This window comes from Odocoileus virginianus, chromosome 27 (genome assembly GCF_023699985.2).
Source record: "Odocoileus virginianus isolate 20LAN1187 ecotype Illinois chromosome 27, Ovbor_1.2, whole genome shotgun sequence".
NCBI lineage: Eukaryota > Metazoa > Chordata > Mammalia > Artiodactyla > Cervidae > Odocoileus > Odocoileus virginianus.
In genome coordinates, this window is record NC_069700.1 from 18,656,044 (window position 1) to 18,673,612 (window position 17,569).

General features: G+C 40.5%; 1 protein-coding gene across 1 annotated transcript; it reads right to left on the bottom strand.

The window, feature by feature from the left end:
* Nucleotides 1-5,003: 5,003 nt before the first annotated feature.
* Nucleotides 5,004-16,519, bottom strand: BTNL2 (butyrophilin like 2). The gene is made up of 6 exons (XM_070456934.1): nucleotides 16,441-16,519; nucleotides 14,255-14,602; nucleotides 12,062-12,343; nucleotides 10,196-10,216; nucleotides 6,391-6,738; nucleotides 5,004-5,290 (listed from the first exon to the last, which is right to left on the bottom strand). The coding sequence occupies exons 1-6, from the start codon at nucleotides 16,517-16,519 to the stop codon at nucleotides 5,004-5,006; spliced, it is 1,365 nt and encodes a 454-aa protein (XP_070313035.1).
* Between the last annotated feature and the right edge of the window lie 1,050 nt (nucleotides 16,520-17,569).

The window sequence follows — 17,569 nt, forward strand, 5'->3', positions numbered from 1 at the left end:
GGAGATGTACAAAGAAATCTCAAGTCTTTTATAGGTTAATGCCTCAGCTTGTCCTTTTTTCAGGCTTTAGTGTCCATCAGCTTCTAAAGCTGGACTTTGCCAAGGTGTGGAGAAGACTGATAAATAGCTACAAAACTATTTCAACAGGAGACCAAGCCTTCTGGGAAGGAGGAGCCCCTCTCCCCTCTTTTAAACAAGTTCTTACTGATCAGCAAGTTCAGAATTGTATGTGAATGAAAAAGAAACCAATATTGCAATTTGTATTTTCAGAGAAAAAAAATTGTCAAAGGAATGAAGAAACAGCCTCAGCCTTCATGAAGAAAAAGTTATTGTTAATACTGGCTTTTTTTTTTTCTTTCTGACCCAGTTCTTCCTACTTGTGAGGATTTTCCCTTTGCCTTTAATAAGTCTAAGCCTTCTCCAGCCATTTATTACAAAGTTTACTTCTCTAAGAATATAAAATACGAGCTTCTCCTATTAAATGAAGCTTCTCTTTCTGACAGTAGAAGAGATCAACTTAGACCCCTTAAATTTTTCTGCCCTTAGAGCAGATCTTTAAGTGGCAAGTCCCTCGAACAGTCCCTCTTGGAAGGCACACCTCCATAGCAAAACTTCCCTAACACACAGCCGCTAAGTGGCAGTCAGTATTTGAATCTAAGAAGAATAAATCCAGAGCCCAGAATATTAACTTTACTTACAAAAAATGAAGGGCTTAAATAACAAGCAAGACAGAGGCAAAGGAAAGGTGGGGAATATATTAATAGGCATAATCAAATGGATGTGGTGGATGAAGATATGTGGGGGTAGCAGCAGAATGAGTACAATAATACTGAAAGTGTGGCATGGAACAGGAAGGACAATGGGTTCAGTTGGGATATTTTACTGTTGTCATATATATATATATATATATATATACATATATATACATATACACACATACACATACGTGTATGTGTGTGTGTGTGTGCGTGCACGCTAAGTCACTTCAGTCGTGTCTGACTCTGTGACCCTATGGACTATAGCCCGCCAGGCTCCTGTGTCCATGGGATTCTCCAGCAAGAATACTGGAGTGGGTTGCCATGCCCTCCTCCAGGGGATCTTCCCCTCCCAGAGACTGAACCCTTATCCTCTGCGGTTCCTACTTTGCAAGCAGATTCATTTACCTCTGAGCTACTGGGAAAGCCTGTGTGTGTGTGTGTGTGTGTGTGTGTGTGTGTGTGTTCATGTATGTATGTATGTATATATCACGCACAAACAAATTCTAGACTTTAATTGAAAGTACTGTATCAATTTTGGTTCATGCATTGTAATATATGCACCACACCAATGCAAATTGTTAATAATAGAGGATACTAAAGGGTGAGAGGGGAGGGATATGGGAATACTCTGGATTTTCCACTCAATTTTGCTGTAAACCTGGGGAAAATAACTCTTAAAAAATAAAATCTTTTAGTGAAAAAAAAAGGAGGAATGAAGTACTGGAATATTTGACAACATGGATTAACTTTGAAAACATTACACTAAATAAAAAAAAAAATACAGACACACAAAAAGTCTATGCACAGTATTTTATGATTCTGTTTATGTGAAATACCCAGTATAGGCAAATTTATAGAAACAAGGTAGACAGAGGCTGGAGGGAGGTGGAAATGGGTATGACTGCTTAATGGTGATGGAGTTTCCTTTTGGATCAAAATATTCTGGAACTGAATACTAATGATGGTTGCACATATTGTGAATGGAAAAATACCGATGTCTTGGACACTTTATTCTTTTCCTTAAAACTTTAATGGATAGGAAAATTAAATACAATTTGATTACATTCTTTCTAATTTTAATTGAATTCAGATTTGAGACATCATTTCAGCAATTACATATCTTTCTTATGTTAGTAATAGCATCTTTCCCATCTTAGTAATAGCATCTTTCCCATTTTGCATTCTGCCATTGCTATTTCTCTCTTCAAGAGACTGTAATATCAGAGTCTGAATAAAGCCCTGAAACTGTTTACGGTTTTTGGTTCTCTTTTAGTTTAAACAACAACAAGAATTAGACACTCTAAAATGATTAAAATGATGAATTTTATGTGTATTTTACGACAGTTGGAAAAATTTAAAAACTAAATAAATGTGAAAATATTTGTGAAAGAATAATATTACATACTATAATATTTCAGTACATAACTTCAAACATATATGAGTTTAAATACAGAAGAAAAAATAACATGATCCAAAAGAGAAAATTCCAGAATGCCACAGATGAATAGTCTTCAAAGGACAGTGAAAACCGTGCCATCTGCCTTCTTAGAAAGCAGCAGTCTGTCGTTTACAGGTGTCCTTCATTCTCACTTCAGAAGATTTTAAGACTTTTTCCAAATCTTTGCTTTTTCACATTCTACTTCTCCTATGTGTGGCTTCTCTTCTTTAATTCACTGTGATTTAAAATATTTTTTATTTCCATTAAATTTTATTGCTTGTGTTGTACATATTGCTTGTTTCTTTTATAAGTATTCATTTTAAATTGTGTGCTTTTGCACTGTAAAACTAAAATTGACATTTTCATATACATGACATGTAACACATTTTCCTCTTGGTCTAGTATTTCTGAAAAATTTCCTCATTCCACACTCTAACTTCCTGAAAAAGTGTGATGCAGAAATTACACACATTATGGGATTTTTAAGGTTATATCTTAGTGATCAGATTTTTCTCCTTACATTTATCTGTATTTTCTCTTCCTTATTTTAACTGTATCTTTTTGTTTTCTCAGTCCCATTGGGATAATTGTTAACTTTCTAGGGACGCAAATCAAATATTTGATTGTTCCTTGCACTTCCTCCTCTAGGCTAAGTTGCATTTTCCATTGGATTTTCTAAAGGTCTTTTGTTATCAGATATCAGATTGTGATCAGCAGGCAGGATATTAGAGAGCTTGGGCTATGACAGCTCACAGAAAGGATAAGTCTCCAGGTCAGACATGACACCAGAGTAAGGTTGAATCCTCCTGATTAGGTAAGTGAGTGAGTGTGTGAGTCCCCTTCTAGTAGTTGGTGAAAAGAGAAAAGAACTGGGACTTAGAATATAACCCTGGTTTCCAGAATCCAGGGTAATTGGAGGTGTTGCTGAGACTCCTTTGGGTGCAGGAAAGATGTCAGAAGGATCCACACTAGGAGACCAAAGAAAGCAGGGAGTGCAGAATTTCAGATAAGAAAACTGGGGGAAAGTATAGATAAGGCTTCCCAGGTGGCACAGTATTAAAATTTACAACTGAGCACTCATGCACCATAAATAGGGCACTTGCTCAAGTTATAAAAGGAGAGGCCTCCAGAGGTGTAGTCACGGGAGATTCTAACTTGCCCTAGAGACATCTTCAGGCAGTGGAGGCTTAGAGGAGAGGAAATGGCCCAGTCCTCATATCCATAGCAACCCATTGCCCCAACTCATTCTCAGTTAATATAAAGATGACTTCTTCCGGACGCTGTCCTTGGCAACAGTCAAGGCCTATTCTGTCCTATCCCTAACTTCCACCTCTCAGTACCACCCTCCTAAGACGAGCCCCTCCCGTCCTAGCTTGCAAAGGAGGTCGTCAAATTTTTGCGGGACATCTGGCTGCGTGACTGTCTGTGGGCTACAAGCTTGTTTCCCTCAGAAAGGATTCGTTCTGCGTGAGCTGTTTTTGAACGCAGTGTGTGCTTCACTGCAAAGAAAGAAAATCCAGTCTGATAATAACCAACATAAGAATATTTTAAAATATTAATTTCATAATATTAACATCCAAACAGGGGGAAAAGGCAAGATGACTTAAGAAATTTAAAGTGGAAGAACTTTCTAGGGCTCACAAAATCACCAGTATATGAGAAACCCTTCCTTCAGAGCAAGGAAAACTAATAAGTCAATCACCATATTTCAATGATCTCAGTTCATGCTGACAGAATCCAGTTATGTCTTAGCTTCAGAGCAAGGATATCAATGACACTTTTTTATCTTCCTCTCCCTCCACTAGATCACCTGGGAAATGTGCACTGGGAGATTAAATTATTATCTTTCACTCCTTTTGCTTCTATTATTACTGTAAATTGATCTCATTCAACACTGATCCTCAATTACATGCATGTAAGCCATGGACGCTCATGTTTCCTTAATTACTGAATATCCACTGGATGCCTCTGTGCTTCAGTGTCTGCTGAAAATGCTCCCACCACAAAGCCTGCTCCACGCTGTTTCTGTTCTCCTAACTCACCTTTTCTGCCGCTCTTCCTCCAGATCAAGCCTACAACTCCAACAAGAAGAAGAGGCAATCCCCAAATCAGCAGGCTCTTCTGTAAATAAATCATCCTGGACTCTGAAATGTAAGCCCCAGAATCACATTAAATCATAAAACTGGGAGAATTTCAGGATCGTTCTTTTCATCTGAGCAGCTCCTAGGCTGCAGAGGTGGATGGGAATTGGTCCTATCAAAAAGAAAGTTGGTTTCCTGCTTCCTGCTCTGCCGAAGCTGAGGAGAGACTAGAGGTTCATGCTAGCTCTCCCGTTAGCTCCTTTCAGAAACACACACATTTCTCCCCCTCCTCTTTTCCAACTCTATCATCACCACAATCACTGGAATAACAAGAATGGCAAAAAGATAAATTTACTGAATCTGCAGCCATGAAAATGGTGCTATGGAAAATTAATTTCTAATCTGGAAGAAAACCTGTCATGAGGGGCAGGGGGAAGTGATGTCAGTGTTTTTGCATCGGAGGAAAAGAGTGTAGATACAGTGATGATAGAGTCAATTCTTGGAATTTAGTAGCTGATGATATAACCATATAACCTTAAGGCTTTAGTAGGGAATTTCAGGGAGAAGCTCAAAAGAGTAGAATCTCTAGATGTCTTGAAGACCAGCTTGCAAGAGATAGCAATAAACTTCATCAGAAAAGAAAAAAAATGGAAAAACAGTAAAATGAGTAAGTCTGGGTTGGTCTTCCTATTTAATTCACAAAGCTGAGAGGAGCACATGGAATCACTAACCTGAAGTAGAAAAGGTTGTCTTTTTCTCCTCTCCTAGAAGGGGGCTGCGGATGGAGCAGGTCACATTCACAACAGAGCTGTCTGTGACCAGTAGAAATGCCTCCACTTGGAATAGCCCCTGACTGCCTTGAGTCAGGTCCTGGGAAAAGGATGGTATTGTGTTTCCTTCCATGTCCCTCCATTGCACATGGGGCTGTGGGAACCAGCCTTCTGAAGTGCACTTTAGCATTACTTCTCCATCCTTCGATCCCTCCATGGAGATCTGAGGTGAAGAACCCAGACCTGGGAATAAAGATCAAGGAAGGCAACTGAGAGTCTCTGCAAGTGGTTACATAATCAGTGATTTCACTATGAGGGAAGAGAGGGGTTCAGAGACTTGGAGCAGAAGGCGAAGCTTACAAGGGTAAGCGAAGTTTATATGCCACTTAGGAATGAGACTAGCTGGAGTCTTTGTTTCCTTTTGTTTGCATATTTTTATGTTTTATATTCCTAAAATCATTCTGGGACAGATTAAGGGATGCAATAAATTTAAAATCCAATTTTTATTCTTCTATACCCCAAAAATTAACTCTAATGAGGTCATGAATCAACATGGCCAGAAAAATGGATAAGAGAATATTCTCAAAGAACAAAATCTGATAAATACATGTTTCCAATGGCAGAAAGTGGTGAAGTTCAATAAGCTTGTTAACATATGCTCCCATGGATGTTTTCTAAACATATTTATTAATTTGGATACACCACCCATGGGAGAAACAGATTATCTATGAGTTAGGCAATGTCCTCAATGGCAATTGCCAACCTTAGAAAAATCAGTTTTTACCCACGAACATAGACAGGGAAATCATGATGCAGGGAGTGATCTTGTCCCTCCTCCATCCCTGCCAAAACTATCAACATTTTTATTTTTTTTCTTATATGGTGGATCTGTTGGGTTGGCCAAAAAAATTATTTTTTCTGTTTTTCTGTTAAGACATGATGGAAAAACTCGAATGAACTTTTTGGCCAACCCAACAGTTTAACCTTCAAATTACCATGTTTCCTAATAACTACATCTTTCCCAATATTTTAGTAACACACTGGAATAATGAGTCCTGTGCCATTATGGAGTAAGAATCTCACATTTCACTAGAGGTAAGGCCACTTTACAGAGATCCTGGGAAGGATACAAATTCTACACACAAAGCATTAGGTCTGGTCCTTTGAGTTTGTGGACGTTATGTATCTACGATAGCTCCTGCACGTGGGAGAGTTTACTGTACATTTGATGAGTGAAGGGACAGTGAGAAAATTTCAGGTGCCAGAGAAATTTTCCAGGATCCAGCAAGTTAAAAGCAGTAGGAACAGACATTGAATTCAGAACGTCTGTCTAGAATACTTACCTACAATCTTCAGATCCAAATCTGCCTCCTGGTAGACCCCGTCTTTTTCAAAAAGGCACCAGTACTTCCCATCATCTGAAACCCTGGCATCATTTATCTGCAGGGTCAGCCTCCCCTCACTCATAGCATCACTCAGCAATGCAGTCCTCCCCTGATACTCTGCCATCTGCTCTCCAGTCACATGGGCCCCATCCATATAGACATAAACAGCAGGATGACGGTGGGATCGGACCCACCGCACCTCCATCCTCTGTGCATCAGTCTTTGGAGCCAAGGAGCAGGTTAACTGTATGTCTTCTCCCACTCTGACAAGGATGGGCTGGGAAGGTCCAATCACTTTTAAGGAAGCTGTTAAATACAGCAGAAAAAACACAATGGAAGATTCAAACTGGAGCAAAGAGTGTCATCTGCAAGAACACCTAGAGTAGTGTTCAGGACCCAGGGGCATCCCAGGGGCACCTGAGGTTCAGAGTTATCCTTTACAGAGGTAGAGATTTGGTGGAATCAGGATAGACGTTGCCCCTGTGCAGGGCAGAACCATCCCATGGTTCCATCTGAAGATTATCACTAATTAGACCCACACCTGCATCCCTTTCCTATAATCTTATTCAGTTTATAGACCCATAAGAAAATAATTTTGCAATTAAAATCAAATTAACATTTTATCATTTCAAATTTGCATGACCTTAAACTACTTCTTAATCTGTGTATGTCTCAGCTTCTTATACTACAAGACAAATATGTCACTATCAAAATAAAAAGGTTTCCTGGAGTTAAACCTTCCCTGATAGCTCAGTTGGTAAAGAATCCTCCTGCAGTGCAGGAGACCCTGGTTCAATTCCTGGGTTAGGAAGATCCCCTGGAGAAGGAATAGGCTACCCACTCCAGTATTCTTGGACATCCCTTGTGGCTCAGCTGGTAAAGAATTCACCTGCAATTTGTGAGACCTGGGTTTGATCCCTGGGTTGGGAAGATCCACTGGAGAAGGGAATGACTATCCACTCCAGTATTCTGACCTAGAGAATTCCATGGACTGCATAGTTCATGAGGTTGCAAAGAGTCAGACATGACTGAGCAACTTTCATTTTCAAACAAAATAATCCATATAAAAAGGATTACAATGATAGCAATGCAGTGTGAGTGAGGCAAGAGATTCAAGACCTGAGGTTATTGGAGCCAATCCCATAATAGACCTTGATAATGGCAACAAAATGAAAATGGGGTGAGTTTTTAGTAATGAAATATGAAGAAACCCCCCTAGCTTGGTGGCTCAGATGGTAAAGCATCTGTCTTCAATGCTGGAGACCCAGGTTCGTTCCCTAGGTCGGGAAGATCCCCTGGAGAAGGAAATGGCAACCCACTCCAGTACTCTTGCATGGAAAATCCCATGGAAAGATGACCCTGGTAGGCTACAGTCCACGGGGCCGCAAAGAGCTGGACACGACTGAGTGACCTTACTTACTTATAAGTCAGATCCAGGCATCACACTTCGGTGCCCCAAGGTCCCACATATGTGAGGCTCTAAACACACACTAGTCAGTGCTCTCGGGTGATCTTGAAAAATGTTATAATGATCTTATAATGTTATTCTTGCCTAGAATTTTGCCCAGTATTCTTGCCTGGAAAATCCCATGGACAGAGGAGCCTGGTGGGCCATGGTCCATGGGGCTGCAAAGAGTTGGACACTACTTAGCAACTAAACAACAAAATGATAATTTATAAAAGAAATCCAGGCATAAATTTGTAACTTGTTTGGGTGAAGAATCAAAGATCAAAGGCAAAATGTCCTCATTATGTATTTCATAGGTAATCTTCTAGGTACTTCTCTAGAAACATAATTCTAATTTTCAGATTATTCTATTCTATTCTTGATACAATTTGTCTCCCAGTTATTTCCAGCATGTTGTTTGCTTTGTTCTTCAATTTTACCTAAAACATATTATTTCTACTTTATATGTACATGTTAAAATCTAAACACAAAAGTAGGAGTCAGGAAAAAAAGACCTAGGAGTTAGTTTGCTGCTATTTCTCCATCCATGCTTCTTAGAGTAATAAAGCAAACTATCTCCTCATCTCTGTTATCTCTATGAGGTTTTCTTCTTTTTCCCCTATCCATGCACTGTGGTACATATCAAGTCTCAAACTAGATTGTCCTACCAAAGACTGGTAATTAAGAGCTAAAATTGATTATTTGCCAACTGTAAAATGATGATAAATCTATTCACCTTTTAAATTATTGGAAGAAAAGAAAAATAATTCCTGAAAATCATTTAGCTCCATACTGGGCATGTGATTATCATTTCAAAAAATTAGTAATTATTTTTATAACCAATAACATTTGCCAGAGTAGGAATTAGGATTTCATTTTCAGCACTTCTATAGACATCTTGGTTTGCCAGCAGCCTCTGAGCTCTAAGTTACAAGCTCTAACAACACAGTGGCAGCTTTGAACTCCCTGATCTCCTCTCTATTACCAGCCTGTCCTCAAGGCTCCTGAGGGCAGAGCCAAGGGAAGTTCTGGTCTTTTCATGTTATTTACCTTTGGTCCCAGAAGGCATGCACCACTTAGAAACAATAGGACATTAGACTATAGTTTGTGTGCTGGATCTCCAAGAAGCATGTCATTTTGATTCAAATAACCCAGAGAAATGAGAGGACCTTCCTATGGGACAGAGATGTGGGTCAGCCTGCCCAACACTGGCTTGATTTTCTGAGCTGTAACTGACAAGTTCTGCCAGCCAAGTTTTCTGTCCACCCGAGGAGGGAAGGGATTTGACTTGGAAGGTAAGGCTTATCGGGGCAGAGTCTACAGAGTTATCTTATCTGCGCAGTTTACGGAGTTACCTTTGACTGTCCAAGGCCCTTCTCTTTATCTTTATGGCACAAAGGTGTCCAAAGTACCACACTAGACTCTGGCAGAAATTGGGGTGTGCTCTCCACCTTAATTTTCCTTGAAAGCTCCTGTATGGGCTGAAAAATGTGCTTAAACCCACCTAACATGCACACAGGCACCCACACACACCTTCACACATATTCCTGTAGCAGGCGACTTAAAGGAGAGCAGGGTATGGACGGAAGGAGAAAATGAGCAGGTAGGTAGCAGACTGGTTTTTATGGGCTCAGAGAAGAGGTCACAGGAAGGAGGAAAGCAGGGAAGATAAAAGGCAACAGAGGAGAAACTGAAAGAGGTTCAAAAACCAGTTGGTTATTGTTTAAACCACTTATCTTAGGTACCATAAAATAATACCTGCAATCCGACTAATAAGTAAAGAAAAAGAGGAAAATGACCACCCCGAGCACAGGGTCCCAGGCTGCATCTAGGAAAGGCACAGCTGATGAGGTCAGGCCCACTGGGGTCAAGAGCAGGTGCAGAAACCATAGCAAGGCAAGAGGGTACAGGCGGCGGGTGGGTGAGGACCTCCAGTTATCACGACAGCACTGCTTACTCACACCAGAAATTCACACCAGCTGCCCTGTGCCATCCCCCACACTCTCTCTCCTCCCGCCTGGTGGGACAAAGCTTCCATCTACACCCATTTTAGGCATCCGTCTGGGGCTCACGGGGGTCCCCATGGGCATGGAAAGTGGCAGATCATGCAGTGTAAAGGTGCCTGCATGAGACTGCGCTTGGCTGGTCCCTCCAGTACTAAGATGAGACTGGGAAGATCATGAGCCAGTTTCTCATCTGTGTAACGATGTGTCGCCTTTGCTGTGTGAGCTTTGTCCAGGGAGCATCGCCTTCCTCAGGGGTGGAGGGAGGGCAGAGGCTCGTGTACACTCGTGCACACCAGCCATCTCTGCTTACCCATCTCTGTTTGGAGTTTTTCTGGAAAAAGAATGAGAATAACATATCAAGGAATTTGTTCTAAGAGAAAGGAGAGAAAATATTTCCTCCCCCTCCCCCAAAACGCAAGGTCTACATTTTCTCGAAATAGGTGATTCCTAAGAAAGAAATAAAATGTAGAAAAATAATGATTTTTCTCCATCCATCACCTGGTGGTCCAGCTATTATTCCCTTTCTCTGCACAACAAGAATGTTCTCAATTCTACCACCCCATAATTCTGCTTGTTTCTGCTTATCTTTAATGTATTTAACTATTTTATTGAAACAATAATATTCTTTTTATAAATGCAGGCCCCTTGGGATGAAGAGCAGGTGCAGAAACCATAGAAGGGTGAGAAGGTGCAGCTGGTGGGTGAGGCCAGTTACCACGATGGTGCTGCTTAGCCACACTAGAAACTCACACTAAAAACTCACTCTAGAAACTCACACTAGGTGTCCTGTGCCTTCCCCTAGACACTCCCTCTCCACATATGTGAAAAGTATATTTTTATACCTTAATAATATGTGGACAAAGACAATTATCACCCATAATTACAAACTGCTGCTGCTCCTAAGTCACTTCAGTCGTGTCCGACTCCGTGCGAGCCCATAGACGTCAGCCACCAGGCTCCCCCGTCCCTGGGATTCTCCAGGCAAAAATACTGGAGTGGGTTGCCATTTCCTTCTCCAATGCAGGAAAGTGAAAAGTGAAAGTAAAGTCACTCAGTTGTATCCGAGTCTTCACGACCCCAGGGACTGCAGCCTACCAGGTTCCTCCATCCATGGGATTTTCCAGGCAAGAGTGCTGGAGTGGGCTGCCATTGCCTTCTCCGAATTACAAACTGAGAGGTATATTAATATATGCTTTGCAATTATATATACATATGTATATATAAATTTGACTCCTTTTAACAGCAACATATAACGTTTAATGTTTTCCCTATAATTATTTATATAAATAAGTACTTACATCTTTAAATATCTAAATGTAGAGGATGTCCCAAAAGTCTTAGCACAATTTTAAGTTATTTAAAACCAATAATCTTTAAATGATTGGAAATGTCTATTTATAGATAGATATAATCTTTATCATTTAAATGGTCCATCGGGGTTATTTTCAACCATTAAAATTATTTGAAATACTGTTTTCCAATCAATGCTATAATGTATAGTAACATAAGACACTTTACACTCCACTGTTATATTGGGTTTCTGGCTGCTATTTTTGCTGCTCTTTATAAATGAGGCTATAATAAAGATGCATTACTAAATAGTTGTCTCCATCTCTGATTATCTTCAGGTGATAAGTTCCTAGATGTAACTGGCAAAAATACAGCATGAGAAAACATTTCAGTTGAATGAATAGTTGTGTTTCCTTCACAGTGTAACACATACTTGTGAGAAAAGAAAATTAATAAAGAAGAAAAGGCAGAATCCAAAAATAAATGGAATGCCATTAACAATACAGCTATATAGGCTATGTATATCTCCAGCCATAAATGTTTTATAGTTTTTAATGCATATTGGTGCTTCCCTGGTGGTTCAGATGGTAAAGAATCCACCTGCAATGCAGGAGCCTCGGGGTCAGGAAGATCTCCTAGAGAAGAAAAATGGCAACCCACTTCAGTATTCTGGTCTGGAGAATTCCATGGACAGAGGAGCTTGGCAGGCTACAGTCCATGGGGTTGCAAAGAGTCAGACATGACTGAGCAACTAACACACACACACAATGCACATTACTAAATATTAGATATTCTTCTTGATTAAAAAATATTATGTGCTACAAAACAGTTCCTTTAACCTTTCCTGCTAATGGAAGCATCTTGGTCCCAGAGGTAGAGCACTGACCTGGGATGGAGACATGTGAGCCCTTCTCCTCGGCGAGTGAGGGGTGGTGGGTGAAGCAGGACACAGTCTCTGTAGAGGCACCCCTGACCACAAGAGTGCTTTCTACATAGAACAAGCCATCTTCATCTTGGAAGATATGATCAGAGAAAGTCAGCAACTTTTCTCCCTTGATGTCTTGCCAGGAAATCTGAGGTTCCGGGAACCAGCCCTTTGCAGTGCATACAAGCTGGAATCCACTTTCCACAGACCCGTCCATGTGGATGTAAGGGTCAGACCCCAGACCTGTGGTAGAAAGACACAGCCCTGGGTCCCGGAGCCCATGGAAGCACAAATCACAGAGCTGGGAGTCCAGTGACCTTGCTCATAGGGAGAGAGCAGGAGCTTAAGGCTCTGGGGAGCAAAAGGTGGCCTTAAGTCCTCCTCCCATTCAAACTGAAGCTCACATACCCTTTATACCCTAGTCTGGATCTTTAAATTCTAGCATATGAGCAGTATTTTCATTCAGACTCAGATAGGAAAATAAGAGTTACATAAGGACATTTTGCTTCTGTCTCTAGCACTGCAAACTAAGATTTGTTACAATTTACTCATGAACTGCCTTGTGCCACAGACTTTGCCGTTTTCATTAATATTATTGCGTCAGGCACTGGGACATGTTGGATAATATCACGACTCCAATTTAAATAGAATATTTACTGTAAAGTGAGATCTCTTTTACAGAGAGAATATTCCTCCCATTCCTTTTGTTCTTGGTTGTGACTTGGAGGAGAAAACAGATAACCTGAGGTATGCAAAATGGGAAGTCTCATGAGGACTTTCTGTATCTAAGTATTCCATTCCATGGCAAAGGTTTTTGAGAATCCTAGTTTTTTATAATCATGAAATTCTTTCTCTATTCAACACAACTCTCAAACCCAAACAAAGGGGATTCTATTTTCCATAGATGACAATTTTGTCTCTACCACTTGTTGAGAACAGAGACCGATTTTCTTCACCCAGAGCCTTAGAAAATGCATGGCTTCTTTTCAGATGTCCCTGGAAGTGAAATGCCTTAGTACAGGCCCTCCCCACTCCATATCTCAGAAGTTTGTGGATTCTTTTCATCCATCTTGAATCAACTTGAACTTAATAGCAGTAATAATCACACATAGGTGTTGAGAAAAAGAAGGTGTTGGAGATCAACCTCCTAGGGGAGCAAAGAAGAGAGCAGCATCAGCTAGAGAGGTTAAATTCTCCTTAGAACAATTTTCCTGATAAGGTAAATGGATTTGCCTAATTTTTTCTTCTGGGCTTCCCTGGCAGCTCAGTGGTAAAGGTAAATCTGCCTGCCAATACAAGAGATGTGGATTCAACCCCTAGGTTGGGAAGATCCCCTGGAGAAGGAAATGGCAACACACTCCAGTATTCTTGTCTTGGAAATCCCATGGACAGAGGAACCTGGCACGCTACAGTCCATGGGGTCACAAAGAATCAGACATGACTTACTGACTAAATGACAAGAGCAATTTTCTCTTTAGCACATGAAGTAGTTACTCCTGCCAGGGACCATACGATCGATTACTTTCAGAGATTTGTTTTTCCACAGAGCTATCCTTTCTTCCAACCCCTTCCTGCTTTGCTAACACAAAAGCATCATGCAGGTCCTTGCCACTCACAATGGGTATGTCCCCAAATCATCTGTGAGCCCCAAATTCACTGAGCACTAGTATCCACAATCTCCATAAAAGCACAATGTTCTTAACGTCTGCAGTCTCATCATTAGCTTTTTAACTGAAGGTGGCATTACTCAAACAGTGAGTTTACATCTCAGTGACTGCGTATTTGAGGCTGAGTAGAGAACAGAGATACGGGGCTTGTCAACTAGACTCGCTCACGTAGTAGCTGACTTGCCTTTGCACACTAACCCGTATGGCATGAATTCTTGCCTCAGCAAAATTGCTAATGACTACGTGTCATCAATTTTAAATAACCCTCAAGAATAGCCAAAACTGTGTAAGTTAAACTTGGGGAAATTGTTTATATAAGTGAGCTCACTTTAAAGCCTGCAAAACCACTTGCCTCCAAATAAATCAGAAGACTGGACATCAGCAATTGCCTCCATGATTAAAAGAGAATTGTTCAACTGGAAATGAACCTAATGCAGGTTAATATACTTCCCCTTCTGAGAGCTTATGTCTTTCCCCAGGTACTCACTGGCTACTTGGAGCAGCAGGCTTGTTTCTGCAAGGTAGTTGTTGTCTTTGAAACGGCACCAGTACTGCCCGTGATCGGATGGCCGGAGGCTGTGAATCTTCAGAGCCACGCTTCCCTCAGTGATGCCATCTTCTATCCACTCTACCCGGCCTCTGTACTCTTCCATCTGTATCTCTGTTACTTCATCTCCACCCTGATGCAAAAACACAGGAGTGCTGGGCTCCGAGCGGTACCACCTCACCTCCATGTCCATTGCGGTCCTCTTGGGAAGGAGCTGACAGGTGAGCTGGGCATCTTCTCCCACCATGGCCAGGATAGGATGGGCAGAACCCGTCACTCTAAAGTCATCTACAAAAGAGTGACACAGAGGAATTGGGAAGTGCCACCTGGAGGAGCAATACGATTGCTTTGAGATGTCTACTTGATCAAAACAGAGGCCCCTGGAGGAGGGAAGGTTCTATTTGCAATGTTTTAAAGAAACTCAGCATTATATGTATGTTTGGTGGCTACAGAGATAATCTTGTGTACTGAAAATAGCATGGAGTTCAAAAACCTGAGTACAAGTGCTAAATCTATCACTTACCAGCTGTGTGATTTGGAGAGAAATCCATTATTCTCAAGAAATTGATTTGCAATCTTAATTTCTTCATCTTTAAGATTAACAACTACCATCTCTGCACTGCTTTTATTCTCAAATAAGTTAAAGTGTAAACTGATTTTCTAATTGAAAACTGTATTAGTTAGTGGCTTATTTTATATTTTACTGTGATTTATTTTATAGTTAGTAATTTCACAGAGGATAAGACAGTTGGATGGTATCACTGACTCAATGGACATGAATTTGAGCAAACTCAGGGAGATAGTGGAGGACAGGGAAGCCTGGCATGTTGCAGTTCATGGGGATGAAAAGAGTCAGACACGAATTAGCGACTGAATGATAACAATTTCACTTTAGTGACTGACATTGTAATCACTTTTCCTAAACTTTAGGTAATAGATTTATTCAATAGACTTTTCAGCTTTCAGAATTGTTCTTGTCTTGTCCTAAGTAATGAACTGGATTTTTTTTTGTTTGTTTGTTTTTCTCTGAAACAGGCAAGATTCCAAATACTAGGGCTATGTAAAATGCAGCTTTTGCAAGGATATTTTTGGCAGATTAAGGGCGGTGATTAGTATAAAGAGTTCGAGCCTTCCAATAAAATTTTAAGTCATGTTTGACTTCTTATCTACAAATTGAAGAGATGTTTCATAATTCTGTATGTTCCTATGCTTCCTAATTTCATGTCATGTATATTATGTTTTTTTCTCATCCTAAAATAGTCCAGGGCCAGTTGCACTTTCTCTGTGCAGATCCAAACCTCCTAAGAAGGAACTTCATCTCGTTGAGTTGTTGTTCAGCATCAAGTCGATGGTGCTCACTATGGAACATGGGTGGATATCTACTGGTATTCTGTGTTGATGAAATCTGAACATAACACTAGAACTGAAGTTGTGCCATCTGGGTGAATTTTACAGCTTAGGAAAGTGCATCACTAGAGAAGAGGGCAGCCTCACCACATCATGCAGCTCCTGGCAGCCTCTGTCTGGACCCTGTGATTTCCGATGTCCTGTGCCCATGCTTTTTTCCCACCTTGTCATCCTGCATTTTACTGGGGGTTCTGACATTACCCACTGGCCTTGAATTTTCACAATCCCTTTTCAAGATATAATATTTCAACCAAGAAAATTTAGCTACTGAGCTTTCCATGCCCATTTCTTGAAATCTTCTTCTAGTTTATTTCCATGTATTTTTACACTGTTTAATTGATGGTAAGAAGCAACCCCTTTTCTTGCCCTGAAAGAGCTATCCTGAATAGAATCAGGAGACTGAGTGACTCACCATGTTCCAGGTGCTGATTCAAGTGTTTTTCATGTACAGCCTCATTTAATCTTAAAGCCCATGTGAGCCTATGAGATACAGTTAGGTTGTCATTCTTAAGGATGAGAAAACTAAGGCAGAAGGTATTCAAGTAACTTTCTGAACATAACACAGCTGGAGGAGAAGGAGGTATTTGTGGAACACAAGGGCTTTGACCCCTGGATCCCGCTCTTAATATTATACTAGCTCTTTTGAATTTGGAAGTCGGCACACAGACTGGACCTCTGAGACACTGGAATATATAATAAAGGGAAGAAGAGCATCCTACCTGATTGCTTCACGCTGAGAAGTATAAAAAAGAAGGAGGCAAACACACCAGACAGGCTGTATCCAGGAAGCTCCACCATCCTCCCTGGGGTAAACACAAGAGAAAATACAACTGTACCTAAATGTGACTACAAAACACAAGTGCTTCTGTGGTTTCCAGTGGTTATGGAGTCATAACAGGGAAGCAACATCAACACCTTCCACAATCAAATGATGAAATGGGCTTGGCTCCCCTTCTCTGCTTTTATCGATCATTTCCAACCTCTTACTTACACTGTTGTACTTTATGCTATTTGGGGCACTGAAGGTAGATTTCTGACTGAAATGAAATGATCTTTGGGGCCAAAGGGACGATGATGCTTTGATTACAAAAGGTCTCCTTCGGTCCGTCTATTCTGAGCATGCAGAATTAGAGAGCAGTATTCAATTACTTTTTCTCACCCCTCCGCTTTCAGTTGGAAAGCGACTGAAAAGTCCCTCATCTCTACAGTCTCCTGGATGCAAAGGAGAGCAAGAAGGCATCAGAAGCAGGAAGCCACCACCAGGAGAACACCGGGGCAAGGGGCTGCCTTGGAAAGTAAAGAAAATAATAGTGGTGAAACGGTGATACAGAAGAAGATGACCAAGGAAATGATCTTGAATAACCTTTCAGTATCATCTTTCTGTATCATCTTGAAGACACATAGAAATGAATAAAAGAAAAAGCCTAATTGGTAGAGATGGGCAAACTCAACATGTCCATTGTAACCAACAACATAAAAATATTTCTACACAGTTAAAATATTTTAAAACTACCTAGTTTAAAATGCTGGATTTATGTGGGGGGGACTGCAGCAATAAAATAAAGTCTGGCTTATAATCTTTGTTACAATAAAAAAATAAAAAATAAAAAAAAATAAAATGCTGGATTTAGTTTTGGAAAATGAAACACTCAGGGTGAAATGTATCTAAGACTTAGTCTATCAGCTGTGTTAAGAATCTTATGGAAAGAAAAACTTCACATCACATGTAAGAACAATGAGCGATAAGTTATTGCTCCTCTCCCCCCCATAAACTAATGCCAATACAATTTTACAGAGCAGGAGGAAAAACCAACACTCATCTGAAATGGAGATGATGAACTAAATGGT